General features: G+C 41.3%; 1 protein-coding gene across 1 annotated transcript in view; it reads left to right on the top strand.

The window, feature by feature from the left end:
- LOC306960885 (endonuclease V-like) overlaps window positions 1–19,669 on the top strand; it is a 94,883-nt gene that overhangs the window by 34,872 nt on the left and 40,342 nt on the right. Inside the window, exon 8 of the mRNA XM_079553488.1 lies at window positions 8,232–8,295. Within this exon, the coding sequence (XP_079409614.1) occupies window positions 8,232–8,288 (57 nt within the window). The 3' untranslated portion in view covers window positions 8,289–8,295. The remainder of the gene's footprint in view (window positions 1–8,231; window positions 8,296–19,669) is intronic.

Here is a 19,669-nt window from a genome sequence, read left to right as displayed (position 1 = left end):
ATTCGGGCAATGCCTGGATAATAACTGTATGTACTTGTGTAGGTGCGGATTAAGAGGTTGGTTAAAGAAGAGCTGATAAAGTACCTGCAGTAGACTGTCAGAGAAAGAGGCCAGTCTCGCATCTTCAGGAGTCAGGACTATTCCAGATTTTAGCAGCATAAAACTGAAACGCAGCCTCTTTGACTCAACACCAGGAGATCACACCCTGAAAAAGCACGAACAAGAGGCCGGGATGAGAGAGCGTGTTGTTGAGAGTGAGAGTTATGAGCAACGAAAGGAAAATGTCTTCAATGAAGTGTGGTATGTTTACACGTGTAAGTCCCATGTGTGTTCATTAGTATGCCCTGTCCAGACAAAATAAACAAATACTGTATAATCCATGCTATTGGTCCGCCTGACCTCGCTGCTCCCCAAACTTACATAACTATGACAGAGGAACATTTCTTTCCCATCTCCGGTCCATCCCCTTCATGGTTTTGTCTGGTGTCTCCTCGGTTCTGCTGCGTTGTCTTCACTCTCTGAATTATTTAATGGGCTAAAGCCAATACATTGTCTGTGACAGTCACCTACCCTGTGCAGTGACACAATAATAACCTGGACTATAAACAAACAAGAATCCTCTATGGGGCCCGTTAGTGAAGCCGTTATAGAACATGCTCCGGCTAATGTAACTGGATTACAACAACAATACCATCAGTGGCAGCACGGGGGCGCAGTGGTTTGGGTGGGGCCTTTCTGTGTGGAGGTTGCATGTTCTCTCCTGTGTAGGTTTCCTCTGAGCGCTCTGGTTTCTTTAACTACTAAAAACATGTACAGTAGGTTTCCTCTTTTAGGTCAATTAAATCTCAGGTCAATAAAAAAAAAGGGAAAAAAACGACGCTGTAATTTTCACTCTTTTGATGGTTCATTCTTGGACCAGGGATTTCCAAAGTGGGCATTGCGAGGCCCTGGGTTGGGAGTCCCAGAATGATTTTAAAACAATACTAAGTAACTTGTTTACCTTAATAAATCCTTTTCGTAGTCCCTCTGGGGGTAATACAAGTGCTAATGGGATGATTGGAGGGTCTTTCATCTCCCCCTGGTGTCTCTGGCCCAAAAAACACAATTGTAACTTGACTGCCACCGGACCGGAGCCACCAATACACACTAATAGGAGAAGCTAACTAACACGCTAACGGGCAAAGCTAACTGTGGGCTAGCGCCACTTTAAACAGTATTTACAGTTTGAAAATTGTGTAATTGGATGTACAATATCCTTCTCTCCCTTCACCTTTTCTGTCAGCGTAGTATTTACTCTCATGGACAATTAATAAGTAAAAAAAAACGTAACTTGCCATGTTTCCTGGTTCTTGAGTCATCTTCTGTACTCTGTAGTTGAAGTGTTGAATGTTTCGCCTCTCATCCAAAAGTCTTCGTCAGTGCACTATGGTTCAGCTCAGCTCAGGTAAAGACCACAGGGAGGAGTTCAGCTTGGCTTAGTCCCTCCCCTCTATTAAGAGCTATTCTCCCCTGAAGGTAAACAGCTTTGTAAACGTAAACAACCCTAATGAAATTTAGGGGTGATTTAGGTCATTAGGTCAATTTCACAGACTTACTGTATAATTACAAAGCTGTTTACCAGGTGAGAATAGCTGTTAATAGAGGGGAGGGACTACGCCAAGCTGAACTCCTCCCTGTGGTCTATATCTGGTCTGCGAGCTGAGCTGAACCTTAGTGTGCTGATGAAGCCTTTTGGATGGGAGGCGAAACGTTCGACACTTCAACTACAGAGTACCGGGGATGACTCAAGATCCATCCTTGAAGATGGACAACTCCTGTACGACTGAGAGCCTACACAGACATCTTGCATATGTGCATCACTTTGTTTCTGTGGAGGTTCCTGATTGCTTTTATGTCTTTCTCAGTCCTTAAAACCACAGCCTAAAGCGTAGATTAGAATATAGTAAATTATGAGTACCGTACTGTTGTAAAGGGTCTGCAGTAAATTCTTGTAGTTTTCACTGCAAACAAAAAGTCTCAATCTTACTTTTAATAAATGACCCTTTTATAGTTTGCAAGTTTGCAGATTTCCCGTAGAAACCAACCGCTGTGAAACTCTCCCGCGCCTCTGGAGACATTTAACTGCAGGTCTAGATGTAGAGACAATGTGTAACTACTGCACACTGAGTGAACTTTGTAAATGCACTGAACCAGAGTGTGTGAGGTCCCATTACTCACATCAGCTGAAGTCTCCTCTTATTAATCTGATGATTATTTATCCGGGTTGTTCAACAGGATCAAGATTGTTTCTATTAGATACAGTGAAAGTTGCTGAACACAGCAGCACATTTACATACAGTACATTATGTAAGGCGTGTTTGAATAAAACTAAAAATATTCCAGATCCGTCGGGCTGAGATAAAGATCGTTTATCACAGGCTGTTGTTTATAGCTGTCATTGTGGGTCCACAGAACCGGCTGCATTTACATACGTGCACGTGGGCCAATCTCACAGCATCTGAAAGTATTTTATAGCTGTCAAGCTGGCATCGAAATGCATTACATTTTATGAGAAAAGAATCTTTTAATTGTCCTCACAGTTCTATGTGTATTCAGAGCTTTTCCTACTCTGTTTTGACTTCATATTTAGGGTTAGGGAATTTATAAAGATGATCAGGCAGATGTGTCTAAAAGTTAAGAAATAAGGCTAATTTAAACAATGTAAAGGACATGTAGTAGTAGTAGTAGTAGTAGTAGTAGTAGTAGTAGTAGTAGTAGTAGTAGTAGTAGTAGTAGTAGTAGTAGTAGTAGTAGTAGTAGTAGTAGTAGTAGTAGTAGTAGTAGTAGTAGTAGTAGTAGTAGTAGTAGTAGTAGTAGTAGTAGTAGTAGTAGTAGTAGTAGTTTATTCGGTCAGTTCATTCCTTTAAACGTAAAAACATTTCCAATTCTTTGTGTACAACATGACCGAAAGGGTTTAGGCTGAAGTGAAAACTTATTACACCTAACCCAGTTTACAGACTTCCACGAGAGAAAAAACAACACACAAACATTAATAATGAACAATATCAAGTGTCAAACAGAAGAGAAATAAGCATGTATCTGGAGATCCTAACATAAATTTCAATATTCCAACAAATATGTATACATACATTTGTTTTATGTTAATTTAGTTGAAACTAAATCATGTTATCATTATTATTTTGTATTTATTTTATTTTTATTTTTTCTTACTTTATTCATCCTAAGCTTATATATTCTTGAATTTTAGTAGCTTTAAACAACTTTTTGAAAGCTTTGACTGGGACTGTTTTAACTGATCTTCCAGGTCGTTCCACAGATTAACACCTCTTACAGAAATACATCGACTCTTTTTATTCTTCTTCACTTTTGCTTTTTTGAAAATAGCAGTTCCTCGGAGGTTATACTGACTTTTCCTGTGTTCAAAAAGCTCCTGGATGGGAGGAGGGAGAAGATTGTTAAATGCTTTGTACACTATTACTAATGTATTTAGATCAACAAGATCATGGATTTTCAGTAGGCTCAGCTCTACAAAGATAGGGTTCGTTGGTGCATAGAAATCTGCTTTAGTGATAATTCTTATTGCCTTTTTTTGGAGTAGGAAAATAGGATGAGTATTGGATTTATAATTGTTTTCCCAGATTTCCAGGCCATAATTTAGGTAAGGAATGAACATTTGACTAGAAACTCTAGCATAGACCACAATTATATCCGTACTAAATGTAATAGAAACAAAAATACATTTTGAAACCATAAAAACCATTAGTCCCAGCCAGACTCATTTCCTCTCAAGTGAAATATGTGTACAGATTTCCCATTATATCTCAAAATCAATTCTACCAGACCAAAAAGCTTTTTCCCCCCTTTTTTAATATGAAGCGTGTTTTCTCTGATTGCTTTTTTTTTGTCCCATGAACGTTTTGTGGAATTTGTAACTGTCTCTAGTTTCTAGGAACAATTTGTTTTGTCCTTGTCCTTGTTTTGTAAAAGCAGACATTTGTGAAACACGATCCTTGCTCGACGCTGTTCATCTAATCTTGAAGCCTATTTATTGATCGTGCTGCCGGTTACATTGACAGTATTGCAAACTCACCCCAGTCAATAATTGGGATGTTAGAAATGCATAAGAGAGGCCAGGCTTGAGTTTGGACCACAACTTACAACTTAAAATGGACACCTCTTGATTGTAAACAAAAATAACAGGTAAAATAATAAAAAATCTATTCAAATGTTTTGGTGCCATTAAAAGTATTCATATTATTCTCATGGAAGAGAGGTTATGTGGGAGTCAGGAGTGAACTGAGAGTGCAGATGGACAGTGCTGCAGGGCGTTAAGTGCTTTGGGGCTGTACGATAAAGAGCTGCCTTAGGCCACTGCAACAACCCTCACTACAATAGTCAGTATGTGTGTGTGTGTATCTGTATCTGTGTATTTGTGTGTGTGTCCTTGATGGAGCAGTACAAATGCAGGTTCACAAACATTTCACAAAAACGTAACATCCATCTTGTGTTCTGAAGAAGAAAACCATTCATTTTCTATGAACATGAACAAAATGAGGCTTGTACTTCATATACCTCATACTTCGCGATCACTTTGCCTCTCCTGGGCACTGTGTTATTTGAGCCATACATGCTTGTCTTTATTCTCATGTACCTTCATTTATATCATGTTTTTATCCTGCCCATTCAAGCAATGAAGTGGTCTCTAGGTATAACCCACCTGTCAGTCATATCTCTACATGCACATCATGTCTCCTTTATCTCAGTGTATCATAAAAGGGAGGCAGTGGGTTGCCTGTTAGCCACTACTGTCCTCTCTCCGCTTGCTATGCTAATTCACAACCCCTGGAGTATTTCAATATAGTCAACAACACAACAACAGTCTGTATATAGTCATGGGTGGTGGCTTTCTATAATTTCACTGCTTTGGGGCAAAACCAGTGTTTAAACGGTATTGACTGAATATAGGAGTGATGTGATATAGTAATGGTGCTTGTACTCAGACATCGCAGACATCATGCAATCACAAAGGGCCCACTTGATTTGCATTGAAATTGTATAAGACTTGGTATGGATGCGAGGTGCTATATCTCAACTGACTTGAAAGAAATCAACAGGCTGCCTGCTGCTTGAATGATGTGCCTCTCAAACGCATGCCTGGACAGCTCAAATTGATATAAATATTCGATCAGGATCTTAATTTTGGAGCTCCACTTTTGTTATAAAATGCTGACATTAAGTGTGAGGGTTGCAGTCTGCTGAAAAGTTATGTAATTAATAATTGTGTAACAGAATATTTTGGTTTTGTTATGCAACAGGGAAATGGTGGCTGTGAAATGGAAAATGCTGCAAACCACCTCATGATTCATGCTCGTCTCTTACTGTACTGACTGAGAATCGTGCTTTGTACAGTATACGCGCGTTTCCTGTGACATCGCACATTAGTTCATGGCGCCATTTTGAGGACAGACGCGAAACTACACTTTACTACGACAAAAAAAAGACTAAAAAAAGATGGTCCCATAGTGTTGGTAGATACGTGAACAAACCTATGGCTATGTTTACAAAGCAAAGGCATAAGTTGGCAGCATCAGTCCAGGCAAAGTCCCACCTTTTTTCTCCATGTTGTCCAGTTCGGCTTAAACTGGAGAGCAACAGTGTAATGCCTCATTTGAAAGCTAAGACCTATAAAATGATGTAGCTTTTTGAAGGGTTTAGTGGCATTGCAAGGGCACCAAGGGGCCCCAAGCAAGAATGTCAGTAAGGTGTACTGCGCACTGGGAAAGAGGACGTCATTTGGGCAGGAGCGGGTCACCTGACAACTCCCATAATGCAGTTCTCTGCATACATTTTCCTCAGAACAGATGGTTGAGGTTATTTAGGTCATGAAGGGTGTTACAATAAACTGGTTTCACTACTAGAAAAATAATCTGGTGGAGCCATGAATAAAAAAGTTTGTCCACGCTCATTATAAGTTAACATTACGGAACCATGACTCTCTAAAGCAGCAGCAGGATGGTGATAAACAGCGCCACAGAGCACTTGTGGAGAGGTGATGTAACTGCAACAACAAAATCATTAGGAAGACTGTATATCTACGTGTTTACTGCAGGTGTTCTGTTTTAGTTATGTCCACATAACATGAGGGCACTGTTTGCTGTATTGTTTTTGACTTAAAGGAGCTATATCATGCTATTTTAGCCATTCCAAAGTTAAGTATAGGCATTTATATGATATATTGTACCTCTACCACTATGGAGCACTCATTTTTAAGATAAATATAAGTGTTTTCTGGAGGTATTTTTCGAACCCGGAAGACACAACGCTTCGATTCAGTTAACTCCGCCCCCTCTCTCCGCACATACTTTACCGTAATATAAATGAACAGCAATAAGTGAAATTGCTTCACGATGCAGTTATACGGAGTTGACATCTGCAGTGGCCTCTTCCTGAAAAAGGTTGAATAAACTCCGTAGCCAAACGCGCTTCTTTTTCTCCGTGACATTATCGTTAGTTAAGAATGAAGAACAGGTGTGTCAGAGTAGGTAACGAGCTCCATCTTCACAGCTGCAGCGCAAACATGACTGATCTGTTCAGACGCTCAGGCGATGTGTTTCTCTCTTACGACAGAAATAATGAAAACGCTGTTTTACAAATTAAAATCAGGCCGTAAGCATAGAATTAAGACATTACATTACAGACGTCGAGCACTTCCGTTCCGCTGTTACGACACAACTGAACACTCAGTCGTTCACGAGGAGAGGGAGGAGCAGCTGCTCAGAGAGCAGGATTCAGGAGGATTACTGAGAGCTGCGTGAATGAAGCCACAAACCACTCTGGGGGTGTTTTTGATAAGGAAGTAGCATTACAACATGGCTAAAAGCTCCAAAAAGTCGATTTTGCATGATATAGGACCTTTAAGTATTTTCTGTTGTGGCCCCTTTAAGAAAGTAAGCAATAGACAGAGGAGGTCACCTCACCTATAATCAGGAAGTCTAGTGAAGCATGGCCCTGGTTTGTTTTCATGCAAGAGTTCATCCAGTGTCATCTGCAACATCCGATGTCTTTGGTAGCATCGTGGGTATGCATAGATTGTTTAATTGCATACCTTTGTATAATTATTTGATTAAGTTTGATTGTGAATATTATAGATAGATTAAAAACTTGTGACAGAGACATGCTACATTGCATTGTGTATTAGGCTTGTGCATTTGGTGAGAAAGCAGCTCATTGTGTTTCGTGTTTTTTGTTACAGTTTCACCTTTTCTTGCCACAGCAATAAACCTGTAGACAACGTCATATCGGTCTTCAGAGTCCTGATATCGAGAAGGAGTTTAGCTGACTGTCTAGTTATATACAGCACATATAGCGAGGGCAGTACAACAGGCTTCTTCTGAATAACGGGTTGGATCATGGGGGCCCTTGACTGTTGGGGGCAGCTGCCTGCGTTGCCTTATGGCAAGCTACGCCTCTGCGTGTTTTCGTCTCTATTTTTGCTTTTTTGTCATGTTTTTGTTGTTTTTTATTGTTTTTTGTTGTTGTTTTTTGGCATATTTTCAGTACTCTTTTCTCGCTTCTTTGTTGCTTTTTTGTTGGGCAAAGCCAAAATGGAGATAATGTGCTCACTCGGTTAAGGTGGGGGTTAAGAGGTTAAAATGTATACATCGATGGTTGCCAGACTCTGCCTCCCACATGTCAACAATGGATTTGGTGACATATGCTACACTTGGCACACAGTCTGACGATACAGTCTCAATCACATCATATTGCTCGTAGAACCAGATTACTTGGGGGTAAATCTGGACACATCTTGTTGCCAGATCCCCCCATTAACAATGTAATGGGATACACTCGATAAACCTGCCTGTCCTCCCCTTGAGTGGATTTTCTAAGGGTTCTGTGGCTTACCCCGTCAACTCAAAATATTCAAACAAGACTAAATCCCGACTCAGATGATTTGCTAAATGTCTCTCCCCTCTCTTCACCCCCCTTCACCCCATACTGTCCAGTCAAATGAAGCCAGAGTATGAAGAGAGTATTCATTTAGAGACAACTGTGGATTGAAAGTAGGATTTGCAACAGAAACCTAGTGATATCACACATATTTACTGTGCCTGTTGTCGTCTGCTGATAACAAGAGTATTTTTGGCCTCGTCACAAACACATTCAGTGCAGATGTGAAATGAAACCCTTATGTGACAATCTGCTAACTATTTACTTGTCTACGTTTTCAGGCCGACTGTCGCTCCCGAGAATACCTGCGCGTTCACTTCCCACCTGTCGATACATGACAGTGAGGTAAGTGTGAATCCGGTCTACTAACACTTATTGTACGTGTGCTGCTCTGAAGCTGCAGAGGAGGGATTTTACAAGTCTTAAAATAACCACAGGCACTGACTCATCAAGGATTCTCCCTAAATCCTTAAGCAAAGACGAGCAGCCTAATCATTTCTAATTTGTCCCAATGAGGTGCTGCAGTCAGAGGCAAAGCAAACACTGTGAAGAGTTGTTTTCTGTGCAGTACTGTACAAAGTAAATGCTCCTTTGTAACAAACTTGAAGGGTTCTTTTTGTAGACGTTAAAGCTAAGAAAGCAATTTGTGAACATTACAGTTCTGCGTTTAAAGCAGTACTAAGTAGCTTGTTAACCTTAATAAATCCTTTCCGTATTCCCGCTGGGGGTAATACAAGTGTTAATGTGATTATCCTCTCTCCTGGTGCAGCTGAATTGTTTGCCTTTTTCAGTGAATTGTTTGCCTTTTTCAGCAAACCACAGTGTTTTTCTGGATACTTTTGTACGTCTTTACCGTGTTTTTGTGGAGGTTTGGTGGATTTGTTTACTTTGAGTGTCCAAAATGGTCCTGAAGAAAGCAGCTTTTTGAAGGTAAACAAACTGCTAGCTTATCAGCTAAACCCATTTGAGATCTACAAACATCTTCTTCTGAGACACTGAACAGTGAAGAGGCACCAAGAGCCCCCACACCTGCAGCACGGAGGAGACGTCACAAGAGGAGCTACAGGAAACAACAAAAGGGACCAACGAGGAGATGGTGATAGACTGTGGAGGGAGCTGTGCAGGAGGAAGAGGAAGGACGAGGTGGAGCTGACCAGTGCAGGACACCACGCTCTGAGACGGGGACAAGCCCAGGAGGCGGTGCACCGTTTCAGATGATCAGAGGAGACAGAGGGCAGCTACAGTTTCTCCATCCTCCAAGGTCATGCAGGTGGAGTGGCTGAAGGACAACGAGATCATGGACCCGGCCGAGGACAGGAACTTCTACATCACCGTGGACCACAACCTGATCATCAAGCAGGCGCGTCTGTCCGACGCGGCCAACTACGCCTGTGTGGCCAAGAACATCGTGGCCAATCGCAAGAGCTTCACCGCCGTGGTCATCGTCTACGGATTTCCCATCAACCAGTGCTCCTCCTGTGACCAAAACAGTGAAGATGGCGGCCGCGACACAACGATCTTTCACCAAAGAAAAAAAAGAGTGGTTAAAAGAGTGGTGCGCACTGAATGGGTGCTGCTGCCGGATGCTCTCTCATCGAATGCAATTTCTCCATCCGTGAGATCAATAAAGTATCATCTTATCTTATCTCTTATTCGGAGGTCTTTCATCTCCCCCTGGTGTCTCTGGCCAGAAAACAATGCTTGCAGCTTTAACTGTACCGAGTTGGCCCCAATACACACTAATGGAATCACGAAGAAGAAGCTAACAGGCTAACGGGCAAAGCTAACCACAGGCTAGCGCCACTTAAACAGTATTTACAGTCAAGTTTGAGTGAAAAAAATGATCTCCATTGTGTAATTGCATGTACAATATCCCTCTCTCCCTTTGTCTTTTCTGTCAGCGTAGTATTTACTCTCACGGGCAATTAATGAGTAAAAAATCGTAACATGCTACGACACCTGCAGTGGCGCTTATGGCCTCTAGGGGCATGAGTTACTGAGTTCTGCTTTAAGAAAGTGTGAGGGAAAAAATGGCATAAGTTTTCAAAGCCAATTAAATTCCTGAATCAGGTTAAAGAAAAATTGGTCCCCTGCATTTGACCCATCCTTTGATGCCACTGATGGTCAGTATCACCTGGCTGGAGGATTCACCTGTTGTGCATGTTTTTAGTGGTAGGGGAAACCGGAGCACCCGGAGGAAACCTACACAGATACAGGGAGAATATGCAAACTCCACACAGAAAGGCCCCGTCTGGCCAGGGGGTCAAACATGGGACCTTCTAGCTGTGAAGCACAATATGTCAGTGTGAATGTGTGTTTGTAGTGTGTGAGAAACTCGGTGCCATGTTCTAGTCATTTGCACCAGGGCAGCTGTGGCTATAGAAGAACTTTTGACATAACCTGAAAATGCATACTGTTCAGTCACACACTCCTATAATGCGATAAGTTCTTGGGGCAGCACCTGTTGAACCGCGGGGGCGAGTGAGGGGGGGAGCGGTCTGGGTCTACAAGGAACAGCGGGAATAACAGCCTGCTTTCTGGATGCAATGTTGAATGCTCATATTACTGCTCCTCTTTGCGCTGCTTGATCCGGGCATGTGTCTGAGTGAGCCGCCTATCATATCATTGTGGGTTGATGACTTCAGTGGAAACAATGGGCTCTTCAAAATATCCATAAGTGGCAGCACTCACATAGTTTTAGACCACAAAACCGCAAATTTCTCTAAAATGGCAGTAATTGGGCTGGAAATAATAGACAATACTAATAGATTGTTTTGCACTCAGTTTATCAACAAAAAAGTTGGTTTAATATTTAAATGCACAGTTTTAGAGAAAACGTATAGGGTCAGAGGGGAGTCCAGACTGCCGTAGTTTACCAGCAGTAAAACTAAGGCAGTGCAAGTTACGTAACAAAAGTAATAAGGACTGAACTGAGAGGAGCTTTGAAGATACAATGTTCGGTCCTCTCCTCTCGCCTCGCTCTCATTACAGATCAAACACACAGATCAACGTGTGCCTGTGAAGCAGGATAGTCAAACATCATTCACTCTGAAAACTCCCCTCTGTTTGGGACGTGCTATGAATCGAACATTTCAAAGCCCAGGGACCGTGAGGACCATGAGGACCGTGAGGACCGGAGCGTCCCGTTACTGAAACCCACTGGGAAAACATAATAGGCTCACTTTCTAGAATTTGATCTAGTCAGAATCTCAGATGGAGTGCTGGGACAGATTTAAGTCAATGGGAGTGCCGCACTTTTTGAACGAAACAGGAAAGTCTTTATTGTTTGTTTGTTTGTTATTGAATCCAGTGTTCACAAACTTGCCATATTAAAAGCTCTGTACCTGTAAGGCGGGAGTTAAGTTTAAAAAGATTGTTGTCGTTGAAATTCCTTCCTAACTTTATAATTAATTCCTAACATCCCTATTCTTCACACTTTATTGACAAGTTTCCAAACTTTCAGGACGAGTGCTTGTTTTTGGTGCCTGTTGTTTTTAGCATCGGCTCCTGAGGGGAGTGGTCTGGACTGCCATACGCACTCATCATTATGGCCTTTAGCTTGTGTGTGTAGTCAAGAGCAAGCTTCTTAAAGGAATAGGCCACCGTTTTTACATACTGAAATATGCTCTTACCTCACTTTAGCCGAGTTAATATATATATTTTTTGGAGCTATGTGACATGTGGGAGAGGCTGCGTATGTGCTCCGTTTGCGTGACAGAGCGCACGGACAAAGACCAGACGGGGATATATTAACTCGGTAAAAGTGAGGTAAGAGCATATTTCAGTATGTAAAAACGGTGGCCTATTCCTTTAAGACAGTACAGAAACCTTCTCTGGTCAATCAACCTAATCCAGTTGACAGTATTTGGAAATCTTTTCTAGGGTGGATAATTCCTGGACAACCTGGGGCCTGCAAACATATTTCATGTGCATAGGCTCAGTAATTACAGAGATATTAAGTGTTTCCACAGAGCCTTAAAAAGCACTAAAGGTCATTAAATTAATGATTGAAAGTAATTAAAAAGAATTAAATCAGAATCAAACTGGCTTTAAATCTACATTTCTGAGAAAATAATGTTTTTCTTGAGAGGTAGTAACCTCTCATTGACATCACTCAACTATTTATACTGCATACATGTGTCAAAAACACAAAAAGTCTGGTCTAACACAGACTCAGCTGCAGTTTTGACTGAAATTTGACACAATATTTTGCTCAAAAGTTGTGTCCAATTCACTTTTGACTATTAAAATTGGATATAATGTTTATAAATCTCACAACATGCCATGATTTTTTGCATTTGTGGCATTAAAAATGTAGTATTTAGTCATTAAAATGTAATTAAAAAGGATTAAATTTGACCCAATTAACCATAAGGTAAAATCTTCTGTATCATAACCGTTTAGATGCACAGATTTCTTGCCCATATAAGTGTTAAACTGTAGGATGTTGTGATGTCACATGAACCCAGCCTGTGGACATTCTCTCTGACGCATCGAGTCCTCTGAGTGCACGCCTCACGCTTTGATCAGTCTCTCCCATAAAGATGCCGGGGTCCGGTGAAGGATTTGTGCTGAGTGTGCAGCGGGCTCCTCCTGGCCTTAACCTGGATTTACCCCCCTGCTCCGGTTCTCACACACAAACTGCACCTCAGAGCAGCGTCAAACAGTTGCCAGCACCTGAGATAAGCCGTTATTGCTCAGCGGTGTTTTCCTGTATTCAGTGAATTATTAGCTTACAGTAAAGGCTTATTTCTTAGTGTAGGGCGTTGTTTTCCAAACAAGGATAGCTCTGGGGGTACTTGGATCATTTCAGATTAAAAATGAAGGGTGTAAAATTTATGAATAGTGTTTATCTGGGGTGATTTTACATAGACCTTTAGAAAACCGTTAGAAAAAGTACAGGCTACTCACAGTAATCCACCGCACTGAGACAGCTCTGATCAAGGTGACAAATGATATCCGCATGAATATCAATGCTGGGAAAGTGTCAGTTTTAGTTCTGCTGGACCTAAGCAGTGCCTTTGACACAGTGGACCATGTTATCTTACTTCACAGGTTAGAAAACTGGGTGGGAATGGTTTCCATTTGCCATGACCTGTGGAGTCCCCCAGGGTTCAAGCTTGGGACCCCCCTTATTCAACTTGTACATCCAGTGGGTCAGCTAATAAACAGCAATAATGTGTCCTGCCACAATTACGCAGATGAAACTCAGATCAATGTGTTACTGACGCACATGGTCACTGATAATCCATTAATGTTTATGTTGATGTTTTATGGATTGATACAATCCGCTTTCTTGTAATTTTATGCAACGGTGAAGCACTTTGAAGTGCCTTGTGTATGAAATGTGCTCTTGCCTTGCCTAATTGTCACAATACTCTTTAATTAACAGATGTTTATTTGGTGCTTTGGTGGGGCTCTGGGGGGTTCTTTAGTGTAGATGTGTTCTGTCGAGTTTCTGTCAGTCTGACTGAACTGTGGATACATACGTAGTTTACGACCACTGAGTGTGGGATGAATTAAAAATAATCTCTTGTAAACCGCTCTGAGTGATTTGACTTCCCGATATTTTAAAATCATTAACAACACAGATTAGGGGAAAATGGGAGAACGACACAAAGATTTGCCTTGTGACAAAAAGGTAGGAACCTACATTTAAACTGTACATCCTTTAACATTTACTATACTACTATAACATGACTATAGCATTTTTACAATTAATTCTAATGCAACGTACACGTAATGCTTTATCTGTAAGCATAAGTCTTGTTTTTATTCAGCAAAGGTTTACAGACCAAATTCACTTTCACCCTTGTAGCCTTCGTTTCCTGCAATATTGAAAAGAGAACACAATTTGGAATCTCTTTGTTCACAATATGCTTAAAGCAACAGGCACGTAGTTTTTGCGCGGCGCATTCACAAAAGTAGCAAATGCGGCGGCTGGTCCGGGTCCTGTTTGGTGCAGTGTGAGCGGATGGAGTCGGTTTGTGTCAGAGAGGAGCAGCAGATGAAAGGGTTGCGCGTCAGGAGAGCAGATGAATACATCCAGAGCAGGAACAACAGGATGCTCTGAACAGAGAGAGAGAGAACGAGAGATGGGGGAAGAGGGGCAGAAAATCAATGACAGGAACAAAGAGCCTGAAAGATCTCACATCAGTTACATAACACAGGTGCAGCTCAATATGTAAGACAACATGAATTCTTTATGTATTTAGACTTTGAAGGGCATATATCCTGCTATTTTAGCAATTTGAAAGTGAGCTATAGGCATTTATATGATATATTGTACCTCTACCACTATGGAGTACTCATTTTTGTGAGTCTTTTCTGGGTTTATTTTACCAATGCGAAAGACAAGACGCTTAGGTTCTGTTAACTCCGCCCCTCTCTCCCAGTTGATGCTGCTCATGCAACATAACCAGTAGTAGAAATATAAATATCGCAGCAATAAGTGAAGTTACTTTACCATGCAGTTACAGTATAACGAGTTGGCATTTGCAACACAGTTTCATAAACACACACGCTATTTTGATTTACTTACTGCTCTTGCCTCTCCATCGTTGTGGGAGTCGCGCTGGTTATAAGTTAATCCAGTTTGGTTCTGGCCAAGGTTCGCCAAGCATCCATCGGTGTAGTGACAAACATACTGTACATCTGGCTGGTTAGTCGCAGGATCCCGGAGAGAAATTTCAACATCTGACGAGTGGACTCCTCTTTAGGAAGGATGAGTAAAGTCCTGTACCTCTCGCAGCCAAACACGCATTATCACCGCTTTTCCTTATCGCTAGGTAAGAAAAAAGTATAGGTTAGAAGGAGCCTCTTCTTCACAACAGCGCAAAAATGACTTTGTTCAGACACTCAGCGGTGCGCTTGTTTACTCTGCAGGGGCAGCACGGACACGTCGGGCACTTCCTTTTTTTTCTATTTCTCTCTGACAACAGAAATTAAAGCAGTTTTATAAGTTAAAAAAAGAAATACGTAAAATGGGCAAAAGTCAGTAATTTACCAGGAGAGGGCGGAGCAGCTGTACATGAATGAAGCCAAAAACCACTATGGGGGTGTTTTTGCTTAGGAAATAGCATAATAACAAGATCTCTTAAAAGTTGATTTTGCATGATGTAGGACCTGTAATGTAGTGTGTTGTAGCGATACTAAAATCTCAGACTCTTACAGAGGATAAAAGTCGATACTCAAGAGTCAACTACTTTCTCTTACCGTCTCCATATCCTAAATGTGATTCTAAATGTGATTTTTAAGTCAGAATCATTGAAATGTAATGTTTTCATCATACCTGTTATTATCAATACCTGCTTAACAAAGTAACTGGTTTAGATACATGATTTACTGCTTTGTGTCTGGGTATCCTTTTTTTAATGTAAACTTCAAGAGAACAAAATACAGTATTTCATGTAAGCAAGAAAAGATGAAAACATTCTGGCCTGGCTGAGTACAGACTATTTTACTGCAGCTTATAAACTGTATTGCTGTGATGATCAAATAAAAAGATTTAGAATTATTTTTTTACGGCACAAGCTTAAATGTGGATTTTGTATTTACGCCTGAATGGGACAAGTTTGCCCAAGGCTAATCTCGTTCAGTCAGTTAGTTCAAATATTAATAATTAATTTTGCGTCTCTGAAGTGGTTCTCAACATACTGATTAAAAAGGTGGTGACACTGACATTTAACATGACATTTTGTTAAGCCTTTGGAATTTGTCCCCGCTTAAAAACCTGCCAAATATCATAAATTATTATTGCCTCTGACTCGCTTGCAACAGCTTCTGCAGGTTTGGTTTCCTCTGAAAGGTTTTGTTTGTACAAAGTGTTGGTGGCTCAGGATCAGGACTTTTTCTTTCATCAAAAGGACAAACTGAGCCGGGAGCAGAGAACGATTGCGATGATTTATCAAAGAGGGAGCGCTCTCATTTTTGGATGTCTTACGTGAAAGCTTTGGGCATTTATAAATGTTACCCACACAAAGAGCAGAGGTGAGGCGTCTGCTCGCTCTGCTGTTGTTGGCTGAACTTGTTGGATGCTTTAAGTGCAGTATCGCTTCACAACAGATGCATTTTTTAGGAAAGATTACAAAGCTAGATTGTTTTGCATATTTCTAGAACATTGTCTCTTTTGAAGAATGAATCTGTTGCAGATATGGGTGTCCGACCTTGCAGAAATATCTTTCTTTCTACCCTCCACAAGAAGTCATTTAAGACACGTGATTAACTATGAACTAATTGCCAATTTAGGGACATCATCATTACTAGATAAAGCTATTTAAGACACCATTCATTTTTCTTCCATGTTTTATTTTTTGACTCAAAGTAATTCCTATTTCCCAAATACAGTGGGGCAATAAAGTATTTGGTCAGATCCCCATAGACCTATTCCTATTGGATTTCGGTCAAATACTTTTTTGCCCCACTGTATCACAAACATTTCAATTGGAGATAAAGGCTGTGTTCACACCAATTGCCACGGGTTGCACTGCTCCGTGACCACGACGCCGGTGCCGCCGTTGCCCTCCATTGCCCTCCATTGCCCTCCATTGCTGTAATACCTCCATCTAGCGGCAGCAAAACAAGCTTGTTTTCCATTAGAAAGTATGCTGCATTTTAGACACGTTTTAAACAACTGTAAAGCCTGGTGCCTCATTTTTTTAAACTTTCTACAGCTAAATACTCCTCCAGTGATAACGCTGGGTTATCGTATACTAATGAGGGCCGAACTTTGATAGACAATTCGTTAGCATCAGAGCTAACGGCACGGGCACGGGTATGACTGAACATGTGCCCCGCGAGGGCTGAGTCTACATTGAAGATCCCGCACTTATGCCCTTTTTAGGAACATGCTCCATCACAGCAAGGAGTCTGTAACTCCAGCATGTATTCCCTTTCGAATGTAGTTATTAACATAAACAGGGAGGGGTGAGCAGACGCTGTCTATTGTTTTACAGTCTATGGTTCAAACTTGTTGGTTGAACAGGTCTCACTCCTCTTAAGTCATTTTTTGGGGGGTCTTTCATCTCCCCCTGGTTTCTCTGGCCAGAAAACCACAATTGCAACTTCGCTGCTACCGTGTAGGTGTCACCAATACACACTAAAGGAATCACGAAGAAGAAGCTAACAGGCTAACAGGCAAAGCTAACTGCGGGCTAGTGCCACTTAAACAGTATTTACAGCCATGGTTGAGTGAAAAAAAACTATCTCCGTTGCATCATTAGATGTACAATATCCCTCTCTCCCTTTGTCTTTTCTATCAGCGTAGTATTTACTCTCACGGACAATTAATGAGTAAAAAAACGCAACATGCTACGACACCTGCAGTGGCGCATTTGGCCTCTGGGGGGTAGTTACTTAGTATTGCTTTAAGTTGCTGCATTAACAATGGCTCAAAGAAATGCTCGGGCTGTCTCGAAGTGTTGGTGTTGTGTTTGTCTTTGTAAGACTAACACACAGGCACACACGTACAGCTTTCACGAGTTTCCAACTTAGGAATGCACTTGATCTGGGTAACTAAGGGCAATTTGAAGCGATGAAGGTGCTTCTTTTACAGTTCGCTATGGTTGCACAGCCTGATGACATTTACATCACTCCAAAGGGTCTTTCGGTCTCTAAAGAAAGGGGTAATCCCATCCAAATTCACCTGGAATAACTTTAATGTCTCAAATTGCAAGTCTGTATTTGAGAGAGCTGGCAAGAGACAGTTCGTTAATAATAACAGAGAGGAAGAAACCCTCCCAGGAAGGGCCCCAGGATTCCCTTCCATAGACTAAACATAAACATGGCCTAAAATGCAACAAGAGACATGGCCACTGGATGCACCGCACTGCTATTATATCCACTCGTTGACCTCAAACTTTTCCTCAGCACTTGAGTTTTTGCTATGGAGATTGTCTCAATCAAATTCCCGTTGTTATCCAAACTTTTGTGCCCTTTAAAACGTGTTAGAGAAATGTCATGGCAAGTGCTGTGGAGGCAGAGGGCCCAAGGTTGGACCAACGAGCTCTGCTGGGAGCGCAGTTCTCATTAAAAACTTATAACAGTGAGGACAGCCTTGTTGCTGCAGGTAATATTCAAACTGCTGAGCTGTTTCTGTCCTGCACTGTCGCTCAGAGTTAACCCAGTTTGAATGAAGAGTGTTAAGTGCAGCGTCACAGGCTCAGCTTATATATAGATGTCATTTAAGTTGAAGTGATGCACCATATTTGACCCACTTTACAGAGTTCATGATCGACGTTACCCTTTGAATCCGGCATTTTAGGGAGCACTATAGCAAGCATTCAACCAACATTAGCTAAAAACAATAGGAGAGGGGCCTCAGGGTCCCCCCAGAGCAGCTGGAGGAGGTGTGTGTGGATCGGGAAGTCTGGGCATCTCTGCTGAGACTGCTGCCCCCGCGACCCGGCCCCGGATAAAGTGGAAGAAAATGGATGGATGGATGGACAATAGGAGAGATTAGGGCTGCTGAACAACTCTGTTTGCTGCTGGGTCACTTCTGGTAAATACGTCTATCACATTGTATCGTGCCTAAATGCTTTAGTCTACTTTTTAAAATGGACATTGCTTTATTACTTTTGAATGCACTAGGAATCCCAGAAATCTTAAAGGTTTTGCCAACACAATCCTGTTGCTGGACAATAGGAAAGAGTCCACTTAACTAGTGTTCTGCCATGCTTTAAAAACCCATAAATAAACAGCAAAAAAGCAACAAAAACATGACAAAAAGAGCATCAAAGATTTGTCAAAAAACATGCAGGAAAAGCACCAATAACACGACTAAAAAGCAACAAAAAAAACGCCAAAATGTGTCAAGAAAAATGCTGCATAATCGTGACATAAACGCAGTGACAAGGCATTAAAAAAAGCTTTGATCAGTTTTGTGGGTTTTAGCTTTCAAATGAGCCCTGACTGTGGCCTATAGGCTGTAACCTCCAGTCAGGAAGCTTTTTCTATTTAGGCAAAGCCGAACTTGGTTAAAGGAACAGGCCACCGTTTTTACATACTGAGACAAGTTCTTTATCTGAGCTTAGACGAGTTGCTGCGTACCTGTCTGGTATTTGTGCTTGCCCTCAGTCACACAAAACGACAAAAGATGTTGTTAGCATTTGGCTTTTCCCAACATATTCCTATAGCTCCAAACGGGGTGAAGTTGGAAGCGACCACGCTCTTCCACAGGGGAAGAACATATCACAGTATGGAAGGTTAACAGCACGGGACTAGCATGGAACCTAATGTGAAATAACATGGTAATAGTGCTTTTTACATGTTAATTACACAGGACTTTAGACCTGTCTTTAATTCAAGGTTGTGTGATTACTCATAACCTTAACCCCGTGTAAAGATCGTAAATGACCAGAAAATATGCTTCGTATTGTCTGAGATATGTGCAGACGAAGAGGGGGTATTATGCTTTTTGCATGTATTTGGTAGTTTCAAGCACATCTTTATCACTTTTTTTTTTTACACTTTTTTGGTTAAAAAATGCAATATTGGAGAAGATTCAAAGATTACTAAAAAGTAGGTCGAAACACAGCTCCAGGCAAGTATGTTTTTTGATGAAGAACAACATTGTATCATGGTTGACAACTAGAAAAAAGCTCTGTTTTGCAGCTGCACATATGGCAGATCACTATTCTGTCCACAGCGTTGTGCGTTCGATCCCTACTTTGACAATTTGATGAATGTGTCTCCCCCATCTTCACCTCTTTTCACAGTGTGA

The sequence above is a fragment of the Gobius niger genome (assembly GCF_951799975.1).
Source record: "Gobius niger genome assembly, chromosome: 3".
In the NCBI taxonomy this organism is placed as follows: Eukaryota; Metazoa; Chordata; class Actinopteri; order Gobiiformes; family Gobiidae; genus Gobius; species Gobius niger.
Note: the sequence above shows the minus strand (reverse complement) of the source record. Positions and strands in the feature narration are given on the sequence as shown.